General features: G+C 41.2%; 1 protein-coding gene across 2 annotated transcripts in view; it reads right to left on the bottom strand.

Annotated features, from left to right (window-relative positions):
• znf410 (zinc finger protein 410) overlaps nt 1-24379 on the bottom strand; it is a 37950-nt gene that overhangs the window by 5803 nt on the left and 7768 nt on the right. For both annotated transcript variants that reach the window (XM_079526892.1, XM_079526893.1), the window contains exons 5-9: nt 13738-13923; nt 10372-10593; nt 6128-6290; nt 3210-3391; nt 388-477 (exon numbers count right to left, since the gene is read on the bottom strand). In XM_079526892.1, the coding sequence (XP_079383018.1) occupies nt 388-477; nt 3210-3391; nt 6128-6290; nt 10372-10593; nt 13738-13923 (843 nt within the window). The remainder of the gene's footprint in view (nt 1-387; nt 478-3209; nt 3392-6127; nt 6291-10371; nt 10594-13737; nt 13924-24379) is intronic.

Here is a 24379-nt window from a genome sequence, read left to right as displayed (position 1 = left end):
TTATATATTATATTAGACTGGATATTGTCTGTGATTTCGGATATTGCACTATTGTAATATGGCATAAGTGTTCTATATAATATCGGATCTGGAAAAATCGGTATCGGCAGATACTCAAATGATCGGATCCTGTAGCTGATGTTTTTTTTGTACTGTATGTACTTAATACAATAAATCGTGAGTATTCCTTTAACTCTAAAACGTAAGACCTCATCCTTACATACACAGCGCACTGTTATGACTAACAAACAGCACATAGCCACATTTCAGGCTGGCTTTCTTTCCCCGACACATATTCAATTGTCATCCTCAAATGTGAGGCCTGCCAATGTGAGAGGGCTCCTCAGCCCTCCTTGGCTTATTAAGGAAAGTGTGTCCCACACTCACCAGAATGTACGAGCATGTGCTTTCGTAGACTAGAGTATTCTGCAAATGATCGCCCACAACCATCTGCTTCGCACAGAAAAGGCTTTTCTCCTGGAAGTAACCACACACGCGCACACGCGCACACGCACACACGCACACACACACACACACACACACACTTTTATTATAGATAGAGTATATACACACCCAGCATTGAATAAGACATCGACATCGGAGGATCGCCTGATGTTAATCCAGGAGCGACCGAGCCGGTGTTGTGGAACGGACGCTACGTTGTCTTTCGAAGAGGAAAGCATCCGAGGGACCTTTGTAGGGGGTTTTGTGACTTAAACCTTTAATGGTGGAAACCTCTAAGGCTCGATATACAAACTGTGAGCTTGTGTATCTGTATTTCAATAGCCAACGCAAAAAACTAACATGACACAGATGCTTTCCCGGGTTTAATGGGTTAATTTATAATCGTACTTATTTGCTGGGGTGCCACAGTTGTGGTGTGTCTTGACAAGAAAAAGTGGCACTATGTCACTTCTTTTTAATGAATACATTATAATTGTGTCCAATCTGTATACAATATAACTTATACAATTGGGGGGGCATGTAGTTTGTCACCCTGCTCTTCTAATGAGACAAATGAGTCAGTTGTCATATCTCCCCTAGACACAGGATCTGACATGAATTTATCCCCTGAGCAAGCAGGAAGGCTCTATTAGCTCAATGGCAAAACAAATTCAGCACTTGCTGAAGTAAACAGAGTTCAAATAGGGGGTAGAAGAGGAAAGTTCAATAGTGCAGCTTTAACAACATTTAGCTGAGTAATGGGCCAAACCCTATAAAGGGGGCATGTATCAAAAATACCTCCGTATGAATCTAATATTATCTAATATATTATTTCACCGTATGGAATAATATAGGTGTCGGTTTGATGTAAAACCACCGTCCATTAACAACTGGAAAATAACATTTGAAGAGATCAAAGAGATGGAAAGAATTACTTCAGGGAAACCGTGAAGATGGATTTGAAGGGAACTGGGGTAAGTGAGTATCAGAAATACAAGTATAAAAGTCCATTAAGAGTGCCCCGTTTTAATTTGTCCTTATTTTGCTTCATATATTTTTCTCTTTTTTTCTTGTATTTTCCTCCTCCGTTCATTCATTTTTTGTATGATCATTTCAGATTTTATGCACATTGGATGAAAAAAACATGAAATGGATAACAACATTGTACCAACCTGCAATAAAGCATTTAAACGAAAAAGCATAGGTCTACCTTAGGTGTCAAACAGTATTCAAATAAACCTTGTTTCAGCAACACAGATTAGTACTAACTCTCACATGCACACCAACCCAACATACAGTACTGTATGTGTGTGTATACACAAACATACATATTGCATGCATGCCGATATGCAGCCGCAAATGCAGAATAATCACAACCCATGACAAAGAATGGTTCCATCTTCATCCACTTGGACATCTGCAATATCCTTACTTTGTTGTCCCACACATCTTTAAAGTGGTTGGACAAAGGTCCTTCTGCTACAAAGAGTCAAAGACCCTTTTGATTGGAATAATCGTCCTCCATCTCTTCATCTCACATTGCCAGACTCTTGCCTCTCGCAATTTTCAAATGCTTCCGTCATACAGTCTGGAGAACGGAAGCTCTGATCATGAGCAAGCAATAAAGCGGAAGTGAAGCCTCCTCCCCACTTCCGTTTTGTCTTTACAGTCACGCAAATGTATCCTAATCTAAATCATCTAAGCATATATAGCTTATTGCTTAGCAGAAATGGAAATAAAAGTGTGAAGTGAGGGGCGCTTATCATACATCATATCATATACGTCACATTCTGTTCTCAGCCAATCAAATCATCACAAATGTCATTCCGGCCAATAACAATTTGCATCTTCACTTTTCTGTCCTCACTTTTATCTTCAATGTTTGTGTTTACACAAACTCAGAAAGCTGGGCATAGGAGGGACTAGCGCCCCTCAAAAATGCAAAGATGTTTTAAAATGTATTTAAGTGAACGTAAATGCCAGCTTCCTTGCTCAGCTTCTGGGAGGTATAGTTCCAGACTCTATATAGCATTAGGAGATTGCGGAATAGTTGTCTGGCTACGCGAGACTATCCATCTCTTAGATCCATACATCATTCTGTCGCTTCAGGACTTGACTTCACATCTTGATTCAACTTGTTTATACTTCTAAATTGACTTTACTTGTAGGGACATATACACTGAGGTATTTCACAGGAGGTACTGTACCCTTCTTTCTCTTCTGTCGTTTAACAGCTGGTGGTGTGGTGGTTGATGGGATGGGTGGGAGAGGGTAAGCAAGTTATCTGTGTATGAATGAGTCTCTTTATACTTTGTATATTATACTTTGTATATTGTATTGTATCTATGTCTGTTGTTCATGTTTTCATAGGACCCCTCTCCTGAAAATGAGACACTGCTGCATCTCAAGGGGCTATCCCTTCAATAAAATCTGTGAATAGTCAGTTAGTAGTCCCGCGTTGCCAGACTGTTGCCTCTCGCAATTTTCAAATGCTGGAGTCTGGAGTCCGTTGCTGGAGTCTGCATGAGTAAAATATAAAGCGGAAGTGGAGCCTCCTCCCCACTTGTCGCGCACATTTATCCTAATATAAATAGAAATCATCTAAGCATCTATAGCTTGCTGCTTAGCAGACATGAAAATAAAAAACTAAGATATTTTTAAATATATTTTTGTGAACGGAAAACAGATTACTGGGATGTGTAGTTCCAGACTTCCAGTAGTAAAGTGTTGTGTGGTACTGTGTACTGTCTGTGGCTCTGACTGACCTGTGTGCGTACGTTTGTGGTTCTTCAGGTTTCCGGCGGTGGTGAACCTCTTGCCGCAGTTCTTCTCCTTGCAGATGTAGGGCTTCTCGCCGTTGTGGGTCCTCATGTGAACCTGCAGCCTCTGCAGCACGTAGAAGCTCTTCCCACAGCCCTCTGCCCCGCACCGGAACGTACGGTCGTTCCTTCAGCGCACCCCAAAGCAAACGACAAGCACGCGTATAATGAAACACAAGAGACTTACTCAGGAGTTCATGGATGAAAGCAAAATAAATTAAAAAAAATTCTGTATGACCAAATGTCTGTATGACCAAATCCTAATGAGTGATTTGTTAAAGGAGCACTAGCGCTGTTGACACAACATGTAAAACTAGAAAAAGTGCCCCTCGAGGCACAGGTCTCCACCATGCCAGGTCAGGTTGTGGCCTCCTGGTGGTGCTATAATAGGCCAATGTGAAAAGGGTGCCCTATTTTGTTCTTACACCATTGATTTGGATTGGATGATTTGAGGCATTTTGTTCCCAAATGTGTTTTGCAAAAGTCCACCTGTTGGTGGCGCTATAACAGGCCAATGTGAAAAGGGTGGGATATATTCCTCAGCCTAGTAGGAAAGTCTGTGAAAGATTTCACATAAATTGCACGCTGCGTTCATGATTCGAGGCTTTTTGTTTCAAAAGGGCCAATCCTGCAAACTTTGAAAGCCAATGTTAGCCAATTAGGATGGAATATGAAATATCGGACAGATCCATCTTGAACACATGACTATAGAGATAGTGTGTAACGATTTGTGGGATTTTTGGACAAGATCTGGAGGAGTAAAAAATGTGTTTCTCAAAAGTCGGCCTCCTGGTGGCGCTATAACAGGCCGTTCTGGAGATTTTGGGGCAGAGGTTCATCGTTGGCATCCAGGGAGTGTGTGCGCAAAATTTGGCATCAACCGGGTTAACGGTGCCGGAGATTAGCTGTTCACAGACGGACGGACGGACACACGGACGGACGGACGGAGTGCAAAACATACTCTCTCCCCATGCCTTCGGCCTGGTGGAGACAATGATGTTTTATTTAGTAATATTGTTCCTGCCGTTCTACATACTGCCAACCAGATGAAGAAATCACAGATTGAGGCTTTAACATTTGCTTTTATATGAAATATCTTAAGACTAATAAGATTTTATGGAATATGCTTCTGAACATTTTGCTACTTTGACCACTTCAAATACTCTATTCTTAAATTAATAACCGAAAATAGCCTATTTACAAGTTATCAATGCCGTCTCAATTGTAGATCGGCTATTTTCACTGCGCATCATGCTTGCATAGAAAACATGCTGGCTTCTGTGGATTCCAAATGACTTAAATCAGTCGTCGTGACTGAGAACTTAAATTAATGCTTATGCAGAACTTTGCCTTCATAAAGGCTTATTTACTGCAGCTTACCACACTATCAGGCAGGCTGACCGCAAATAGATTTTTCCAAAACTGATACAATAAACAAGATCAGAGCTCTCTGCATTGCACAAATTGCATTAAGCAAGCAGTCTTCTCCTTCGCTTTGATGCCGTTTTCTGTTGCCCCGGCAAGCTGCTGCAACCACAAGTAAATCAAAGAATGTGCAAACAGTCTTACTGCCAGAAACCTCCTCAACTTGCCTGTTAATGATTCTACAAAGTCGATTCAATCCTCCTTCTTTATGTTTGATACATTTCGATATCGGGAGATTAAATCCAAGTTAATATAGTGATGTGCTTTCATTTTATTGTTTTTAAATTGGGGTTAGTTGCGGTCGATTCAGTAGTCAAAGTAGATACGGCAGCTAGAGAAATGATATCACACAAGAGAATAAGGCAAACAAGGAGAGTATAAAAGGAGACGATTTTGATTTAACATCTACAATGGCAAATCAAACTGAGGTATGCGAGATGAATTAGAATAAAAAAGTAAAAATGTCAACGTGTGTGTTTTTATTATTATTAAGCAATTGCATTATGGTGTGTAGTAGTCTTTTTGCCTTTAGGGTCATGTCAGTACAATGGAAAAGGCATATCTGCCTAAGTCAAAGAGACGACTTGAGCAGATTTTGGAATGTAACAAAAGTTCTGAGGGCATATGAAATTGAATAAGGCAAGGTGAATGAGCAGTATTAGGAGTTGGGCAGAATAAATAAAAGAAGATAAAATATGACTTAGGATATTACTAAACGCACAAGTCAAAGAGATGACTTAGGCAGATAGCGTTTTCTCTTCTTTTCAGAAAACCTTGAAATATGACTTAGGCAATTATGCTATGAGGCCAACGATTATGCAGTATCTTTCCTGCATAGTAATAAGCAGTAGTAGCTGACTTTGGAAAATGTGTTTTGAAAATAAAAGAAAAAGGTTTGCTCAACTCCTAGCTGCTTATGTGACTACGGTGTTTATACCCAAGACAATCTTGTGACTCATAATGAAACTAACTTCGTTATTAGTCTGCTATGGGCTCCGGTCCTTAGGGCTGGGCCATACGACTTCAAATAAATATTATTTCAAAGTTTTGCCTCCATTAAGATTAATGAACGATTCTAACAAGTTACAACTAATAAAGTGAAAATAGGCTCAGGCGGCTGGCGTAGCCGTCTGGGCACCTAGGCTGGTAATCCAGCTTGACAGCGTGTCGCGGGTTGTTGGCGGTGAGTGAATCAGACTAATCGACCTAGACAATTAGAAAAATTTAATTTGTTCAGTCGATTCTTTGATATACTGTATAAGTAGCAAAAAATCGGCTTCTCAATTCTATTCTGCTATTCAATTCATCTACATGAACAAGAAAAGTCGGTTATTGGTTCTATTTAGGTTAACTTAAATTCCCAACCCTGCCGAAACTAACTTATAATTACTAATAATAAGCCTGTTACTGTATGTGCTCCAGGCAGTCCCTCGTCTTACCTGTGAGTTTTGAGGTGGTATTTGAGGTGAGCGGGCCAGGTGAACGTCCTGCAACAACCCTCGAAGGAGCAGCGAAGGATCTGCTTGGCCAGTGGGCGGCTCACCCGAGACAACAGCTCGCGCTGCTTCTCCCCGTCCGGCGTGAAGCTGTGTGTGTGGTCGTCTAGGCCAGCCGGAGGAGAGAGAGAGAGAGAGAGAGATAGAGGCCGGGGGAGAGAGTAGGTCTGTCACAATTATTACGTAATCGTTTAATCGCGATTATTTGAGATAATAGTCATGAACGTTATCATTTTTAAATGCAAAAATAGCAGATCTACAAGCTTACAACGCGTCACTTCGTTGTAAGCTTGTAGATCAGCCATTTACGCTATTTGAAGTACGAGAGCGGTGCCCATTGGCGCCTCTACAGCGGTGCCCGTTGGGCACTGACCTACTTGGAACGATGCATGTTGGAAATGAATGCCCCACCCAGATATTATGTCTGTGTCCCTTTTATGCCCATATATGGAGGTTCAGTTCTTTGTCAGGCATGCCCAAATATGGAGTCTATGCAGACGTCAGAATGATGTCAGAGCAGGCCAGCTCCATATATGGACACTAGGCACTGTGGGCAGGTGCCCTCTCTAGAGCCCAGGCAGAGGCCTTTTTGGGGCAGTTCTGGACAACCATGGGTCCGACCAACTCGACACCGGCCACTGCACTCCCTGTGGCCGTGTGTAACGTGTGTTGAATTTGAAGTCGGTAGGGTTTACGGTTCTCGAGGACACACACACACACACACACAAAGCGTTAATCGCAATTATTTGTGTGGCAATCGCCAACTTGAATTTGTAATCTTGACAGCCCTAGGAGGGAGACTGAGGCCTCATACACACATATCAAACGAATGTTCTGTGTTCCGTCTGTGATTAATGGCTGCCACAATGCAATTCCAATGGGAGTCACATGGTTTGACCAAACATTTGTGTTTGATGCATTGTCAATGTGGCAGCCATTAATCACAGACAGAACAGAACACAGAACATTTGTTCGATACGTGTGTATGAGGCCTCAGGCTTCATACACACATTGACACATATCAAACGAATATTCTCTGTTCCGTCTGTGTTGCATGCCTCAATGCTTTTCCAATGGAAGTCACGTGGTTTGACCAAACACTTGTGTTTGATGGGGGGAGGGGGGCAATGGAACACAAGTGTTTGCTCAATACAACCCACGTGACTTCCATTGGAAAAGCATTGAGCACCATGATACACAGACGGAACAGAGCATGTTCGTTTGATGTGTGTATGAAGCCTCAGAAGACGAGGACTCAGTAGCAGTCTGGTGCCTGGCTGTATACAACCAATCATCTGGGACACAAGACACATACAGTAGCAGTCTGGTGCCTGGCTGTATACAACCAATCATCTGGGACACATACAGTAGCAGTCTGGTACCTGGCTGTATACAACCAATCATCTGGGACACATACAGTAGCAGTCTGGTGCCTGGCTGTATACAACCAATCATCTGGGACACATACAGTAGCAGTCTGGTGCCTGGCTGTATACAACCAATCATATGGGACACATACAGTAGCAGTCTGGTGCCTGGCTGTAATATACAACCAATCATCTGGGACACATACAGTAGCAGTCTGGTGCCTGGCTGTATACAACCAATCATCTGGGACACATACAGTAGCAGTCTGGTGCCTGGCTGTATACAACCAATCATCTGGGACACATACAGTAGCAGTCTGGTGCCTGGCTGTATAGAGCCAATCATCTGGGACACATATAGGAGTCTGGTGCCTGGCTGTATAGAGCCAATCATAGATATATATAAACTCTAGATAGCTCACCCGCGCTGTTGGCCAATGGAGAGTGACGTCGTTACGTGGCGGCCATCTTACCTCGGGACACATAACATTGTGTCTATGGGGCATGTACTCTTAAATAACCATAACTTGCTAAATTTTCAACCAATTTTCAAACGGTTTGGTTTGTTATAAACGTCAGAGACGTCCGCATACTTATATGCTTTTATACGACGTTCATATAAAAAAATTAATTAAGCAGATAAGTGTCCTGAATCATAGCCACGTTGACAACGTTTGTAATAAACCAACCCGTTTGTAAATCCGTCAAGATTTGAGCGAGTTATGACTGTTTCTGTTTGAGCTGCCATTGAACATACTGTACTGTAGCCCCGAAGTAAGATGGCTGCCGGGTGAACGACGTCAGAAACTCCGCCTTGAGCCATCTAGTGTTTATATATATCTATGGAGCCAATCATCTGGGACACTATAGGAGTCTGGTGCCTGGCTGTATAGAGCCAATCATCTGGGACACTATAGGAGTCTGGTGCCTGGCTGTATACAACCAATCATCTGGGACACATATAGGAGTCTGGTGCCTGGCTGTATACAACCAATCATCTGGGACGCGTGAATCTCGTTTGCGTCCGGGCATAGGCCTAGAGACTCACGCCCCCAAATGAGACAGCGGCCCCACTTCTGGTGCGTTAGAACGGTGTACTGCAGGCCAGCCCATATAGATAGAAGTCCATTGAAATTCAACTGTAGTTAGCCTACTTTTAAAATAATACGAAATGAACTGAAGACTATATTGATTTGAATAAAAATATGTTTCCAAATGTATGAAGTGTCTTTGTCAACATATATTGTTGTTTTCTCAATAGAGGATGTATTTCACATTTAATTTACCACTTGAATTGAGTTACCCATAATGTTAACAGAGCAGAGAGGAGACGGCAGACAGAGAACCTGTCGCTTTTAAGGGACGTCACTGCCTTTACGAGGCTACGAGCGCCGACTTTGAAGAGTGGAATTCTCAATAATATATCCCGATTCCGATTTTGTTCATTCATGTCTATATTTTGTTTTACCGTTGTCAACTTACGTAGTTAACGTATAATTAACTTGGCTGAATAGTTGGGAAAAAAATCTCAAATCATATTAATACAGAGTGCATGTTCAATCAATTATTCCATCAAAGCAAACGGCATAAACCATATCAGTATGCCTCTCCTACAAAAATAAAAGTTACAAGTTATAGTTCTCTTGTATCATACCGTACTTTTCCACCGCAGAGTAACCTCGCATCAGACTATCCAGCACACCGGTAGCTATATCCACCTCGGAGGACAGTCAAGACGGGCAGTGTCGGTAGGCCAATCACAGGCAGGTGGGGCGTTACCATGCCTATGCTCGGACGCAAACGAGATACACGCATCTGGGACACATATAGGAGTCTGGTGCTTGGCTGCATACAACCAATCATCTGGGACAATCTCAAAGACACTACTGAAGGGCTATAGATCGTCGCCGTTGGGCGGAAACCTAGATATTTTATGGTAAGCTAACAATTGCCTAGAGTGTAGCATACGGTAGCCGAAAGGCGAACTGACAAACAATTCAGAATATTCTTATCTCGCCCCGTATCATTGAGGATGCGCTAGGACGTGTGAGGACGTCGGATGTATGCGTCGATTGGGACCTCTAGGACGTGTGGCGACATCCTATGTACGGAAACGGTTAAAGTTAAAGTCAGTGGTCGAGTGTGTCTATGGGTTTTATAAATATTGAACCAATGAAGAGTATTAACAAGAGCCCTGTGACTAAATAACTACATTGGATCCATTGGAACACAGGCTCATTGTTTTTTCCATTTCCTGAAAAGCAACAGGTTTGGACATACAAGGTTTCTGCGCGACAGCGACGATATAATACATGGCGACTCTACTATGCTGAATGCAATCACTCTCTTGTTTTAACTGCCAGGGACTCCTGCTGCTTGGAAGGCACTTATCAGCAGCAATCACACCAAGTCAGTGGTAACGTCTGTCTGTAACAGACACATTTGATGCTGCTGAGGGGGGACCTACAGGACATAATGTAATCATTGGCAGCTGGAGGGGTACTTCTACCAGCTCAGGGACTGAACATTTTATTCCACACTGCACTAAGGCCCGCCATGCTGCAGACATTGTACTCTCACACTGCACTGAAGGCAGTGTTAAAGACCAAAGTACTGTGAGACAATATTGTCTGCTGCATTAGCTCAAGGCCTACATACTGTATGAGCCAAGACTCACAGTACACTTGCTATCCGAGATTCCACCAAGTTGCTTTTCTAGCCTAGGATGGCTTTTAAAAGCTTTGACAAATGACGTTCTTCTAATTGCACTTCAATGGTTATCCTGCTTGTACTGATTGAGATAAAAAAGAAGGCATTTACTGCTACTGACGCTTGCAGCCCTGGCATCTTGGCTGGCCCTGGCATCCCTGGCAAGCTGTGCCCGTGTGGCAGCGATCAGGCTGTCGTGCGCCAGCTCCTGCACCCGTAGGTACCAGGGAGCGCTGCCATCCATCCCGTAGTCCCCGGACGAGACCCCGTCGTCGTCGTCCTCCCCTGCTCCATCTGCGGAGAAGATCAGCGGCTCTGACGAGGTGCTGATGCCTGAGGGAGCGATATGAATAGAGAAAAGATAGTGAGCCGTAATGACGAGTTGCTGACGTGCTAATGCTTCACCCATTTAGACCTGAGGCCGAAGTTTCTTATGTCAGTGGTTCTCAAACTTTTTCATGTCAAGGACCCCCAAAACTATATGCATGATTTGGCTGCCGACCAGCCATCTCAAAATATAGAAGATGTACAAGCTCATAAAGCTGCACGAAGTGACATACTATGAGCTTGTATATCTGCTATTTTTTAATGGCCAAAGTATACAATTAATTTGTATACTTTGTGACACAGATCAAACCGGGGGTGTGCCAAGTTTAGCCCACTGACTAGGACCCACTCGCGGTATACTTAAAGGGCCACTTCAAGGACCCCTTTTGCAACCAGATCTTATTTTAATGATGTTTGGGAGACAAGAAACACTTTCCTGGCGTTCTTATGTGGGTAGAATGTGTTTTTAGATATTTCAGTATTTCAAAGTGTCCATGGGCTCCATGATGTCATGGACACTGGGCTCACTTATTTCCTGTTGTCTCAGTAGGACAGCCCTCCCCCAATCCACGAGGAGCAGTGGACCAAAGCATTATGGGAATTGTAGTCCAGGAAGGAAGTGAGCCCAGTGTCCATGACATCATGGAGCCCATGGACACTTTGAAATACTAAAATATGTAAAAGCACATATTACCCACATAAATATCCAAGGAAAGTATTTGTCTCCCAAACATCATTTAAATAAGATCTGGTTGCAAAAGGGGTGAAGTGGCCCTTTGACGTTACTGACAACCATTTTACAAAACATAGTGTAGATTTGAGGAAGCCACTGGATTATGTTCATTTCAGTGTAACATTGTCGGAAGAACAGGAAACAAAGTCTGCACACCTGATCGGCTCAGAGACAGGTGCTTAGGCACGGATCAAGCATAGAGAATAAAATAAAATGATCCGCACAATGTCTGCACTTGCACAATAGGAACACTTTTATTTAAGCAACGTTTCGGTCACATAGACCTTCTTCGGGCATCTAAATCTCGGGCATCTAAAACGTTATAAGTGTTCCATTGTTAATAGTGCAATTAAGAGTGCAATTGTAGTGTAACATTTTCAACAACATAGTTTTGCCATTATATGTATTGTTATCTAAAGATCACAATGACACGCAGCCTCTTCTACACACAGCAACACGCTGCATACGTAGAGAGGGACACAGACACGAGAAAGAGACAATTTATTTAATGTCATGTCATGAGACAGTATTATTAGGGCCTGCATACTAGCAAAACTGCACTTTGCTCAGCACATACAGCAATTTACTGTACAATCAGACTTACAATTTCCCAAGTGGTGTCTCTAAATCTTTCTCTTTCCACATTTGAATTCCATGCCATCACGATAACACAATCTGTCCCCCTTTGCATTATTGTGCTCAATCATCCCTAGGGGCCACTTGGGGACTTCCTGGAAGAGTAAGATTCTCTTATCGGCTCGTTTCCGGAAGATGGCACTCCCTGCATTCTAATGGGCAAGTTCAACGTACGTGCAGATAAGTATCTTCTTGTTAGGGCTCTTCTGTCTTCATTCGACCTCTCCTTATCTCCTTCTCCTCCTACTCATAGAGCTATTAGACATAGGTTTCTCTAGAGAGAATGCTCTCCCTCTAACCTCTGTAACCCCCTACATATCTCTGATTACCACTTCATAACCTTCTCCGTCTCTCTCTCTCCCTCAAACTATTACCACTCAACGTAACATGAGGGCCTTAAACGTCTCTCCCTTACCCCAACAATTCCCTACCCTCACGCTCAACTTAGACTGTAACCTGCTCCTTCCTCTCCACTATTTCATCTGTTTGACCATCACTGCCCTCTCAAGGCAGCCCCCGCCAGCTCCTTGGTTATCTGAAATCCTCAGAGCTGAACGAACAGGTCTTGGGGCAGATGAAAAGAAGTGGCACAAAACAGGTTAATCAGATGACCTCTCCCACTTTCACTCACTCCTTTCTGCCTTCTCCCCTCCATCCTCTATCTACTGCCACGTCTTCTTTCTACTGTGTTAAGATTCAGTCCTCTGCCTCTAACCCAAGGAAGCTCCTTTCCTCCCTCCTTAAAACCCATCTCCTGCCCCGTTCATCACTCTCCACCAAGGCTTTCATCACCTACTTTGATAAGGTTGACGTCAGAAACGCTTTCTCCAATGTTCCCACTAATCAAGTGCCTAACTCACTCAAAGCTAATGTCTTCTCTCCAGATGGTCATAAGACTAGACACCTCTAGACTGCATTCTTTCCTGGATCTTCTAGACCATCCTAGAACTAATCTAGGGGTGGGCGATATGGTGATACAATATCGTATTGTGAGACGTTATTCACAGATATCGTATATATCTGATACAGTGAATGCACATTTGCAGTTCTATACCTTAATTTATACTTTTGTATAACAACGGTTTTGTTATCCAAGTATTTTGGTCTAAATGTTCTGTTACTCCTTTTTCTTTTAGTTTCCTTGTAGGTGGTTGTACTGTTAAGCAACTTGAACAAGAACCCTAAAACAGCATGAATATTGTGATATTATATTTTTCCATATCGCCCACCCCTAATCTACTCCCTTTCATTACCTTCATCATCAACAGTCACATTAATCCTCAAGAAAACAACCATTGAACACTCAAGACAGTAGAACTACAGACCGTCGGGATAAAGTTGTTTTAAAAAAATCAATCCTTTCCTTTCTTTCAAAAACTCTTGAACGTGTTGTCTCTAACCAGCTTTCTCTCCATGTCTCACAGAACAACTAGACCTCATGCTTACTCTGCTTTTTCCGATTTCACACTTGTAAGTCGCTCAAGATAATGACTAAAGTCGCTACGGATATTGCCTAAATTGGAATTGTAAATTGTCAAACTCATAAGGCATCACCAGCTATTTGTGTACTTTAGAGGCACATATCGCATCAGTGTTGTTTGTTGTCAAACTGCATACCTGCTACGCAAAATGCACACAGGTACGCAGGTCTGTTAAACGGATGAAGCAGAAAAGGATTATCTATGTTGTGTCCTCATTCACAGAATCACAGTGAATCCAGAGACTGGCAGATAGCAATTGCACAGATTATATTATGCTTTGTGTTTTTAATGTTGCTTCACCTTTGGCTAGGTTTAGCAGGACATAGGAGGTGCTGACTGACTGCTGCAGGTCGTGGAGGATCGGTGGAGGGCTGGAGGAGCTCCTTGGGTGGGAGTGGGCTTGGACAACCATGGGGCTTCGCTCTGAAACGCCCCCGAACTCCGACAAGGAAGTAGTGCTCTCAGGCTCATGGCTGAGGCCGCCGCCTGGGAAGAATATCACAAATACTTCCGTTTACGAACTAAGTTGTTATATTAAGGCAGAACAATTGAGCGTTATATAGGTTAAAGGCTGCAGAGAATGGGTACAAAAAAGGAATGAACATTTACACTCCAATAAATTTGAATTAACCTTTAAACTGCGAGTATAAACAGCTTCTGTTAGCAGAATGAATGTAAGCAGCTGACGAAATCGCTCTTGGAGATATGTTGGTCTTTATATTAAATGTTTGAATTGTGTTCATAGGCTTCAATAATGTGTTTTATTTCTATGTACTGTTTAAGATACCAGGGTTTTTCGAAGCGGGAACTTTTGGGGGTGGGAGGGGTAAAATACACTTTTTTTGTATGCTATTGTTTTATTGACCAATATGTGATTTGGACAATATTAATATACTGTTATTGGTGCCAGAGTGGGACATTTGTGCTTTAGAACCTGGTGCTGCTGAATTGAAGAGACCAGGTTGATTACAGTTTCTTTATTTTCATTATTATTTTTACAGGGAAAAAAAGCTTTGGGGAACCGTTTTGTCATGTTTTATTTATATGACAGTGGGAGGTAATTATAATGTCGCATTTGATAGAACAAATATTTGGCCCATAAAGGATAGAGGGAATATTCTGAGGCCTAGTGAGTAGTGAGGCCTGGTAACGCTTCGATCACTGTTTTCATCAGTGCAACGCTGGATTAATGATTTACTGTATATTATGCACCGATCATGCCTATTTGATCTAGTTTTGAGCCATAATGCAAATAACGACAGCGTGCGATTTTGGCTAAAAATGCTGTCAGATGTCATAATGATGTCAGAACAGGCCAGCTCCATGCCCCACCAGACTATGCAATACCTGTTGTACCCGTGTCAGAGTACCCGCTTCACCCATCTGTCTGCGTCCCTTTCATTCCCATATATGGAGATTTCTGTATCTGTCTCTCTGTGGCCCTTTATTCCTATATATGAGGTTCTGTGTCAGGCATGCCCAAAGTGTTGTGATTATTACGACCTTATATGGGGTCTTGGCTCCAAAGGAGTAATATATGTCAGAACAGGCCAGATCCATATATAGAGATATAGGGGTGATCAGGTAGAGCCCAGGCAGAGGTGTTTGTGCTGGTTCCAACAACCGGCTATACGACACCGGGCACTGCACTCCCTGTGGGGGTGTGGAATGTGTGTGTCAAATTTGAAGTCGGTGAGACGGTTCTCGAGTTATGTGCATTACAGACATACACACAGACGTACAGAGCAATGGTGCATTTATAGATAGATGGTGTTATCATTTACACCTTCTTTTAATCAAACCTATACCTTGCACTGCTCTGTTTTTATTTCCTACTAGTACTTTCTGCTGGAGCATCTAATTTCCCTGTGTAGAATCAATAGGTAATTCTACCCATCACTAACAATATGAAGCATAATAATCTGAATCAAATTCGTTTTGTGTCGACTGTCGAGCACAATCAATGTACACTTGATTTTCCTGGAGCAGAGACTTCTCTTGCAGAGTTTTAAGACTCCTCTCCACAATGCTTCTGAGGCATTCTTAAACATGGGTTTAAGACTCCTCTCCACAATGCTTCTGAGGCATTCTTAAACATGGGTTTAAGACTCCTCTCCACAATGCTTCTGAGGCATTCTTAAACCTGGGTTTTTGAAAGACAAAACAATCCCCAGGAAAGGGATCTGTGTGTGCAAACTGTGCATGTGGCAATAGATGAAGAGAGACGTCCAACTGAAAAGTATGCATGCCACAACACGGTTAGGCAGCCGCATAACATTAACTATCACATCTAATTAAGAGTTTGGTCAAAAGATATGAGAACTAGAAAAAGTGCCCTTCTGGGCACAGGTCTCCACCAGGAGGATAGGAGTGTGTGTGATGTTTGGAGTAATATAATCGTGTGTGTGTGTGTGTGTGTGTGTGTGTTTGTGTGTCACGGCTTGGCCCGTTGTAGCGCCACCATGAGGCTGATTTGAAAACTGTCAAGTGGCATTTCTTCCTAGTGGGAATATGCATGCACAGTTTCACCGCAATCAGATGCTGCGTTGAGTCGTTGTGGCGATTTGTACAAAACGGGTACAAAGCGGGCTACTCCTGAAAAGTTTAGAAGCCAATCGTAGGCAATGAAGGTGGATTATGAGAAATCAAACAAACCCGTCTTGATCACATGACTATGGAGAGCATGTGTACCGATTTGCGTGAAATTTGGATAACATCTGAAGGAGTAATATTAGAAAATGTGTTTTACATATGTCGGCCTCCTGGTGGCGCTATAAAGAGCAGATGTGAAAAATTCCAGGCAAAGGTTTTTCCTTGGCCTCTAGGGAGTTTCGGCCAGTTATAGCGCCACCATGAGGCTGAGTTGAAAATGTTCACGTGGCATTTCTTCCTCTGCCTAGTGGGAATGTGCGTGCGCAATTTCACGGAAATCACACAATGTGTTCATGATTTGCAGCATTTTGTTTGAAACTGAGCACTCCTGCGAACTTTGGAAGCCAATCTTAGCCAATCAGGATGGAGTCTGAGAAATCTGAAAAACCCGTTTCGTTGAATGGCTCTAGAGAGACTGTGTACCAATTTGTGTGATGTTTGGACAAAATCTGTAGGTGTACTGTCCAAAAACTTGTTTTGCACAAAGCGGCCTCCTGGTGGCGCTATAACAGGCTGTTCTGGAAACCAGGGAGTGTGTGTGCAAAATTTGGCATCGACCGGGTTAACGGTGCCGTAGATTAGCTGTTCACAGACGGACGGACACACGGACACACGGACGGACGGACGGACGGACGGACGGAGTGCAAAACATACTCTCTCCCCATGCCTTCGGCCTGGTGGAGACAATGAGTGAAACATTGTAGCCGCTGCCGAACTGTAAAAGCATGTTGGTCTCACTGTTAATGATTGATGAGAGAATGGCTGTTGCCAATCCAAATAAAGATATGCCTGGAGTGGACTAGATCACTAGTTTCAGATCATAATTCTAATGCTTTGCCGAGTGCCAATCCATCAGTATTATACACAAAACCTTTTTGTCTGGTGAAAACCTGAGCTATTTACCCGAATAGCCTCGTAATCAACTACATGGTAACAGGCAATGCAGTGTCTATATAGCCTAGGTGACAATGACTGTAGTTTTCTATAAATAGTTGTGCAAGTGTAGTAGACGAGGGGTATAAAAGCACAATATTGAGCTATCATACCCAGCTATAAAGTGATCTCTCTCTCCCATACTGACGTCACATGCACCCGGTGCATGTAAGTGGAGGAGCCGGACAGTTATAGCCTGCAGAGGAGTCTTCTGACCTATTGACCCTCAAGAATGGTCAGCATTACCATGCTGACCAGATCAGACTGACTGTCTGATCAAAAACTGCCCATGGTAGCAGAATTGTGTGCACAAATGTACACACTCTTGAGACACTGAGAACTGTCCAATTCCAGAGGATTGGCCTTCATTGGAAATATACATTCTATTGACTTGTTTCCCTACAGACTCAGAGACTCAGTCCCATGGGATACCCTTGTACCATAAAGACTTGATTCCATTCAGTTGGATTAAGTGTCATCGCCACAGATCACAGCCTGACTTTGGATATGTCATAATGTTTGAATGTTCCACTCACTCGTTCCAGTCATAAAAGCATTCATTCACAATTCCTTGATCATTGATTGGAAATATGACATTCACTGTACAATAAATGTAATTATTGCAGATTGTGTGTTATGTGGAATCTAAAGCCATGATAAGTGCATGCGTACACCTTTTCCCAAAATGAACTTCAAAGAGACGTTTGCCTCACAACAACATGTTGACAACTTCTGGGAATGCAACTTGAAAGGACTTCGCGTCACAAGACATCTCAATGTCTCCATCTTGCAATGAGAGTGACATATGGTAACTGAGCCATGCATTGCACAACGAAGAGAGCTATATAATGAGGAGGCAGATGAAGCCCAGCAAGGATAGGGTTAGGAACGGTTAGGATCCGGAGGAATTCCAGAGGATCCAGGACCCTGATGGAGGGAGAGGAGAGGAACCAGAAGGAACCAGAAAGAAGGATGTCTGATGAGAGGGTCTTGGCCACATCGCTACACAGACCAACCCCAACGCTCTGACCTGAGCATCCCAGACGATCCCAGGCAATCCATGGCACTACAACGAGAGGCTCAGGGGTTATTTACCCAGACGATCCAAACCCCTACCGCCTGCCACACAACCTCTCTCCCTCAGAAGACAGACGACCCCAGTCTGCCTCTCTCTCAAAGCTCTCAACAAACCAACACTCAGGAAAGTGATGCATTTACATCAAGTTCCTAAGTTCATGGCAAAGAACATTATCTATATCAGATAATTTCATTATCATTTGATTTGTTTCTTAAATTCTATTTGAACCTGCATTAACCATTGTTTAAGAATTCGTTTGATTATTGTGATCCATTCTACTAAGTTTGTATATAGCTTAGGTATGGAAATAAATTGATTCATATTTTTAAACAAGTCTATTATTTGCTCAAGGGTTGAACTTACTGGTTTTTGACACATGCAAAGTAAAAAGGCTATGTAATGGAAAAAGATCTCTTACCTTCAGATTCCATAGATTTATTGAGATAAAATAATAATTGATTATTTTATAATCTTTTTAATTATTTTATTAGTGGTTTAAACTTAAGGGTTAAATACAAATTAATCTTGTGCTTATTCCTAAGCTCATTTCACTGGTGCCCCTTCTAAAATTCAGATTGATTTGACTCTTCATTTTGAAAACGTATAATTCAGAATTTTGAATAATTAATTCATAATTATGAATTCCACTGATATAAAATCTACAGGATTAAATATATACAACTACTACATATCTACTGTACTTACTGAGAGGGTCTTGGCCACATCGCTACACAGACCAACCCCAACGCTCTGACCTGAGCATCCCAGACGATCCCAGGCAATCCATGGCACTACAACGAGAGGCTCAGGGGTTATTTACCCAGACGATCCAAACCCCTACCGCCTGCCACACAACCTCTCTCCCTCAGAAGACAGACGACCCCAGTCTGCCTCTCTCTCAAAGCTCTCAACAAACCAACACTCAGGAAAGTGATGCATTTACATCAAGTTCCTAAGTTCATGGCAAAGAACATTATCTATATCAGATAATTTCATTATCATTTGATTTGTTTCTTAAATTCTATTTGAACCTGCATTAACCATTGTTTAAGAATTCGTTTGATTATTGTGATCCATTCTACTAAGTTTGTATATAGCTTAGGTATGGAAATAAATTGATTCATATTTTTAAACAAGTCTATTATTTGCTCAAGGGTTGAACTTACTGGTTTTTGACACATGCAAAGTAAAAAGGCTATGTAATGGAAAAAGATCTCTTACCTTCAGATTCCATAGATTTATTGAGATAAAATAATAATTGATTATTTTATAATCTTTTTAATTATTTTATTAGTGGTTTAAACTTAAGGGTTAAATACAAATTAATCTTGTGCTTATTCCTAAGCTCATTTCACTGGTGCCCCTTCTAAAATTCAGATTGATTTGACTCTTCATTTTGAAAACGTATAATTCAGAATTTTGAATAATTAATTCATAATTATGAATTCCACTGATATAAAATCTACAGGATTAAATATATACAACTACTACATATTGGTGCCCCGTGTGGAAGGCCACCTATTGTTGATTCAACATATTTGATGCCCGTACATGTTTAACCCATATCGTTGAATCAACATAGGATTTCAACCTTAAACCCTTGTTAAATCGGCTCCACACTATGACATGGAGTGAGGCCAATTTAACATCCTTGCTTTGCTGATGTGTCATCAACTAGTTGCTTTTCCTTCAGTAAGTTCAACTATGAGCAATTAAACTTGTTAAGGTACATATTGGAACTTGACGTCTCATCCAATTAGGACCTTAACAACCTAAAAGATAAATGATAAGTCAACAGGCAGTTGAAAGTCTTGCCTGACTGTCTTAGCCTGTGTAACTTAATACCTGTGCAGCCCCAGTTATTTTTGACAAAACTGAGTGCACAGATCCCTGCATGGTCTATCTTGAGAGCTTATGAGCCATTCATCTATCCGACTCTATCCGAGTCTAACCGTCATCAATTTTGCGCAAAATCGAGGCAACGTGTGTCCACTGACATAACAGAGTGTGAAAACGCAAAATAAGCAATTTGTTCATATTGTGATCCTTCGATATGATCAAATCTTCTTAAAGGATCTAATAAACCACTGTGAATTAATAAATATAGGCATAGCTAACCTATTTATTATATGTTGGTTCATTTTTGTATAAGTAAAGATAAGACAGATAGCTACTGCGCTCCTTATACAATTTGTTCATATTGTAATCCTTCAATATGATCCAATCTCTGGTAAAGGATCTAATAAACCACTGTAAATTAATAAATATAGGCATAGCTAACTTATTTATTATATGTTGGTTCATTTTTGTATAAGTGAAGATAAGACAGACAGCCACTGCGCTCCTTATACAATTTGTTCATATTGTAATCCTTCAATATGATCCAATCTCTGGTAAAGGATCTAATAAACCACTGTAAATTAATAAATATAGGCATAGCTAACTTATTTATTATATGTTGGTTCATTTTTGTATAAGTGAAGATAAGACAGATAGCCACTGCGCTCCTTGTACAATTTGTTCATATTGTAATCCTTCAATATGATCCAATCTCTGGTAAAGGATTTAATAAACCACTGTAAATTAATAAATATAGGCATAGCTAACTTATTTATTATATATTGGTTCATTTTTGTATAAGTGAAGATAAGACAGATAGCGACTGCGCTCCTTGTACTTCCACATTTTAAAAGATCGCTTTCCTTAATTTGCAAGCCAACGAAAGCTGCTTTTAAAATTAACCCTCTGATTCTCAGCAAAGAGGGTGGACAGAATTTATGTGACAGCCACAGTCAGCTAGCTATAAACACCCAAGTGTGCTTACATTCTTTCTAGTCACGTGACGCGCTCTCCAGACGGCAAACCATCAACGCCATCTTGAGTGTACCACGCGTCCCTTACAGACTGCCATATTTGTGGCTGTCCCATTGTGTACGTGAGTGTTCTTAATACACATCTCCCCCTCGAGAGGAGGAGAGGTCTATTTTTGTCTGGGACACCGGACCCCATAGACACACACACTCACATACCATACGCACACACACACACACACACACACTGCAAGAGACTTCCCTTTCTCTCTGCGGTGTCTGTGTTAGTCAGTGTGTGTCAAAATTATCAAAGTAATTGATTAGATCAATCTAACTCTTGCTTGTTGACCCTTCCAAATAATATTGCATTAATGCAATTCTTTAACTAAAGGCCTATCATTTTTGTTGTGGTTAAATTACCTTTATCCTTGCTTAATTCTCTAATCAATCTCCCTGTGTTACAGAGACAAAAATGGCTGACGCCTTATCCCAAAATACCAGTGTCATGGAATTGGTATGGTCTCTGTCACCTCTAGTGATGATGATTCTTATCACCGGATCATCATACCCTAAGGTCTTTCTTATAAAAGTACTTCATGTGCTAAAATTAATCACAGAATTTGTACTAACAACACTTGATTCAAAACCATTAGAGAAAGCAACGCAGAATTGCATTAATGATAATTCTAAAGATTTGAACCAATTTCCCTCTCCAGTTCTCAAAGATAAATGTGATTGCACGTGCCCTTTGACAGTGGAAAAGGAATGTTCAAAGCAACCACATTTGGAAGTGGAGGAGGTGCAAAATAAACAGACTACCAATGATAGTTTTATTTCTGCATTAAATATGGTACTGGACACCAACACAAACCTTAAGGTCCAAATGGAAGATATACAAAAATCAATTACCTCTTTTAATGTCGTCACTAAAGAGACAGTAACTCAAATAGCTACATTAAAACAAAGTATTGATTTAATTAAAAGTCAAAAGCATGGAAGTGAACAACTTACGATTAAGAGTAATCAACAACAAGAAGATATTGTTTTACTTAAGGGACAGATTCCTAAAAAGCCATTAAAACTTCCCAGGCTTGAAACAGAATCTGATCAAACAGATATTGAGTTGTTAAAAGATATTGACCTCTTTCGTAAAAGTTATTCAAAAGGATCCACAGGACAACAGATTCCTAAAAAGCCATTACAACTTCCCAGGCTTGAAACAGAATCTGATGAAACTGATATTGAGTTGTTAAGAGATATTGACCTCTTTCATAAAAGTTATTCAAAAGGATCCACAGGACAACAGATTCCTAAAAAGCCATTAAAACTTCCCAGGCTTGAAACAGAATCTGATCAAATTAATATTGTCGAGTTGTTAAGAGATATTGACCTCTTTCGTAAAGGTTGTTCAAAAGGAACCACAGAACAGATTTCTAAAAAGCCATTAAAACTTCCAGCTGTTAATTCTGAGATTCAGACCGGCCAGGCCCCCAAAACAGTCCATGAGGCCTTAGAAGTTTTACCTGACATACCAGATGTTTTACCTGACATCACAGTGTCTCTCCAAAATGTTCCTTTTGAAAATATGACTACCGACAAATTAGACAAAATAGCACATCATATTCCCAGGTTTGAAACAGCATCTGACAATTGCGATATCGTTGGATATTTAAGAAATATTGACTACTTTCTTAAAGGTTATTCAGGTGTAACCACAGACCACAAAATCCAACTGATCGTAATGACCTCTGGTTCTGAGGTACGACGATTTATTGATCGTCAACCGTCCGATGTCGTTGAAAATTATGATGCTCTGTCCCAGAGTCTTATTGGGGAATATCAAGTCCACAAGTCGGAGGGAATATCTGCCGCTCTTTCCTTAAGACAAAAGAAAGGTGAACGTCCTAGCACTTTCTTTAGTCGTTTGCGAAAAGCGTGGTTCTCTGACCAAAACACTATTCAAATGGAAGAAGATCAATCATTTAAATCATTCTTTCTCAATCAACTCGATACAAGCATCAGACCTAGTGTCCGAGACAACACGGACAAAAATATGTCCAGCAGTGAATTAAGAACGGTCGCTGACCGAATTTATAATAATGATCTTATTGAGATGGCTTGGGAAAAGTATACCAACCAGTCTCACCCACAGGGAGGTCACAGCGAACCTGCAGTTGTGAGCTCACCTGTCCAATCAAGACGGAAAAAGAATGCTTTTCTAAATTCCGATAAACAACATAGGCCCAACTGTACCCCTGCGGAAAGATCCGTGAACTGGCGACTAAAGTCTGATGCTTGAATGAAGTCTATCCTCTCATGCTAAATTACTAGTGATAGTTCATAAATAAAAAGTAACCAATAGAATAAAACTAAAACCTGTTTTATTATGCTAATCAATACTTGGGATTATAAACTATGGTATTTTTACCCTGTCAAATTGATTCACTGACAAAACAGTTTAACTTATATAAACCAGCAAACTATTATGCGTCTGGGCTCCCTATGTCCTCATGATATACCAGAACAGCTGCTGGCATATTATGACATGCATTCCAATAACTCTTAAATTGGGGGGTCTTTGCATATACTTTTGTGAATCTCCTTCACAGGAGATATGCTGCTTTATTTTGTTAAAATGAGTCCTTAGACTAGCACTAATCAAGCTAAAGTAACATAGTACTCCCAAATACCGCGTTGTTACTCTGTCACTAGAATTAATGCAAACTGAACGGAGTTAACTTTGTTTTTCTGTAACTCTGTTTTACAGACCGCGTGTCGAGACATCTGCCATTGGGGGATGTCAATTTTTTTTTAGTTGCTATTGGCTCTCAAGATATCTACCTATCGCCCAAAATAGTCAACTTCATAGGGACCTTAATCGTTGTATTCACTGGTTAATAAGCTAGTAGCCTACAGGGTGGAAACTGATCAACCAGTCAATATTACACTCAATATTAAACTATTACCTCCTACACTATGCCCCATAGGTCTCAAGTACTGAAATAGCCACCGACCTGCATGCTGCATGTATACCAGGTGCCCCTTTTTGTGTAGGAACCCCAAGGAATGAGGTGACCTCCTTAGTCCCCTCCCTATAGAAGTTTTGGGAAGAATTCTCAGCTTTGACCCAACCAGTCAACATAATTCCTTCCCTTCTTTTCTTTATTTTCTTTCCTTTCTTTTATTCAAACTTAGTGTAGTCCCCCTATACTCCAACTACTGTGAAAATAGGAAATCCCCATTTCCTGATAGGGTAGAACAACACTCAGAATGAAACCCCAGTATTGTTCATAATATACTGCATGCTGTTTTATCCCTTTTAATAAAAGTCTACTTATAATCTCAGGAAGTTTTCATTAATGAAATTAAATTATGGATCAGTAGCATTAGCAAACTATAGGCGTAGCATAGAGATATGTTCTTATGCCATGAATTTGCTAACATGATCTATTGCTTCCCTGAGTTCATT

Source organism: Electrona antarctica, assembly GCF_951216825.1.
Source record: "Electrona antarctica genome assembly, chromosome: 17".
Taxonomy (NCBI): domain Eukaryota; kingdom Metazoa; phylum Chordata; class Actinopteri; order Myctophiformes; family Myctophidae; genus Electrona; species Electrona antarctica.
Note: the sequence above shows the minus strand (reverse complement) of the source record. Positions and strands in the feature narration are given on the sequence as shown.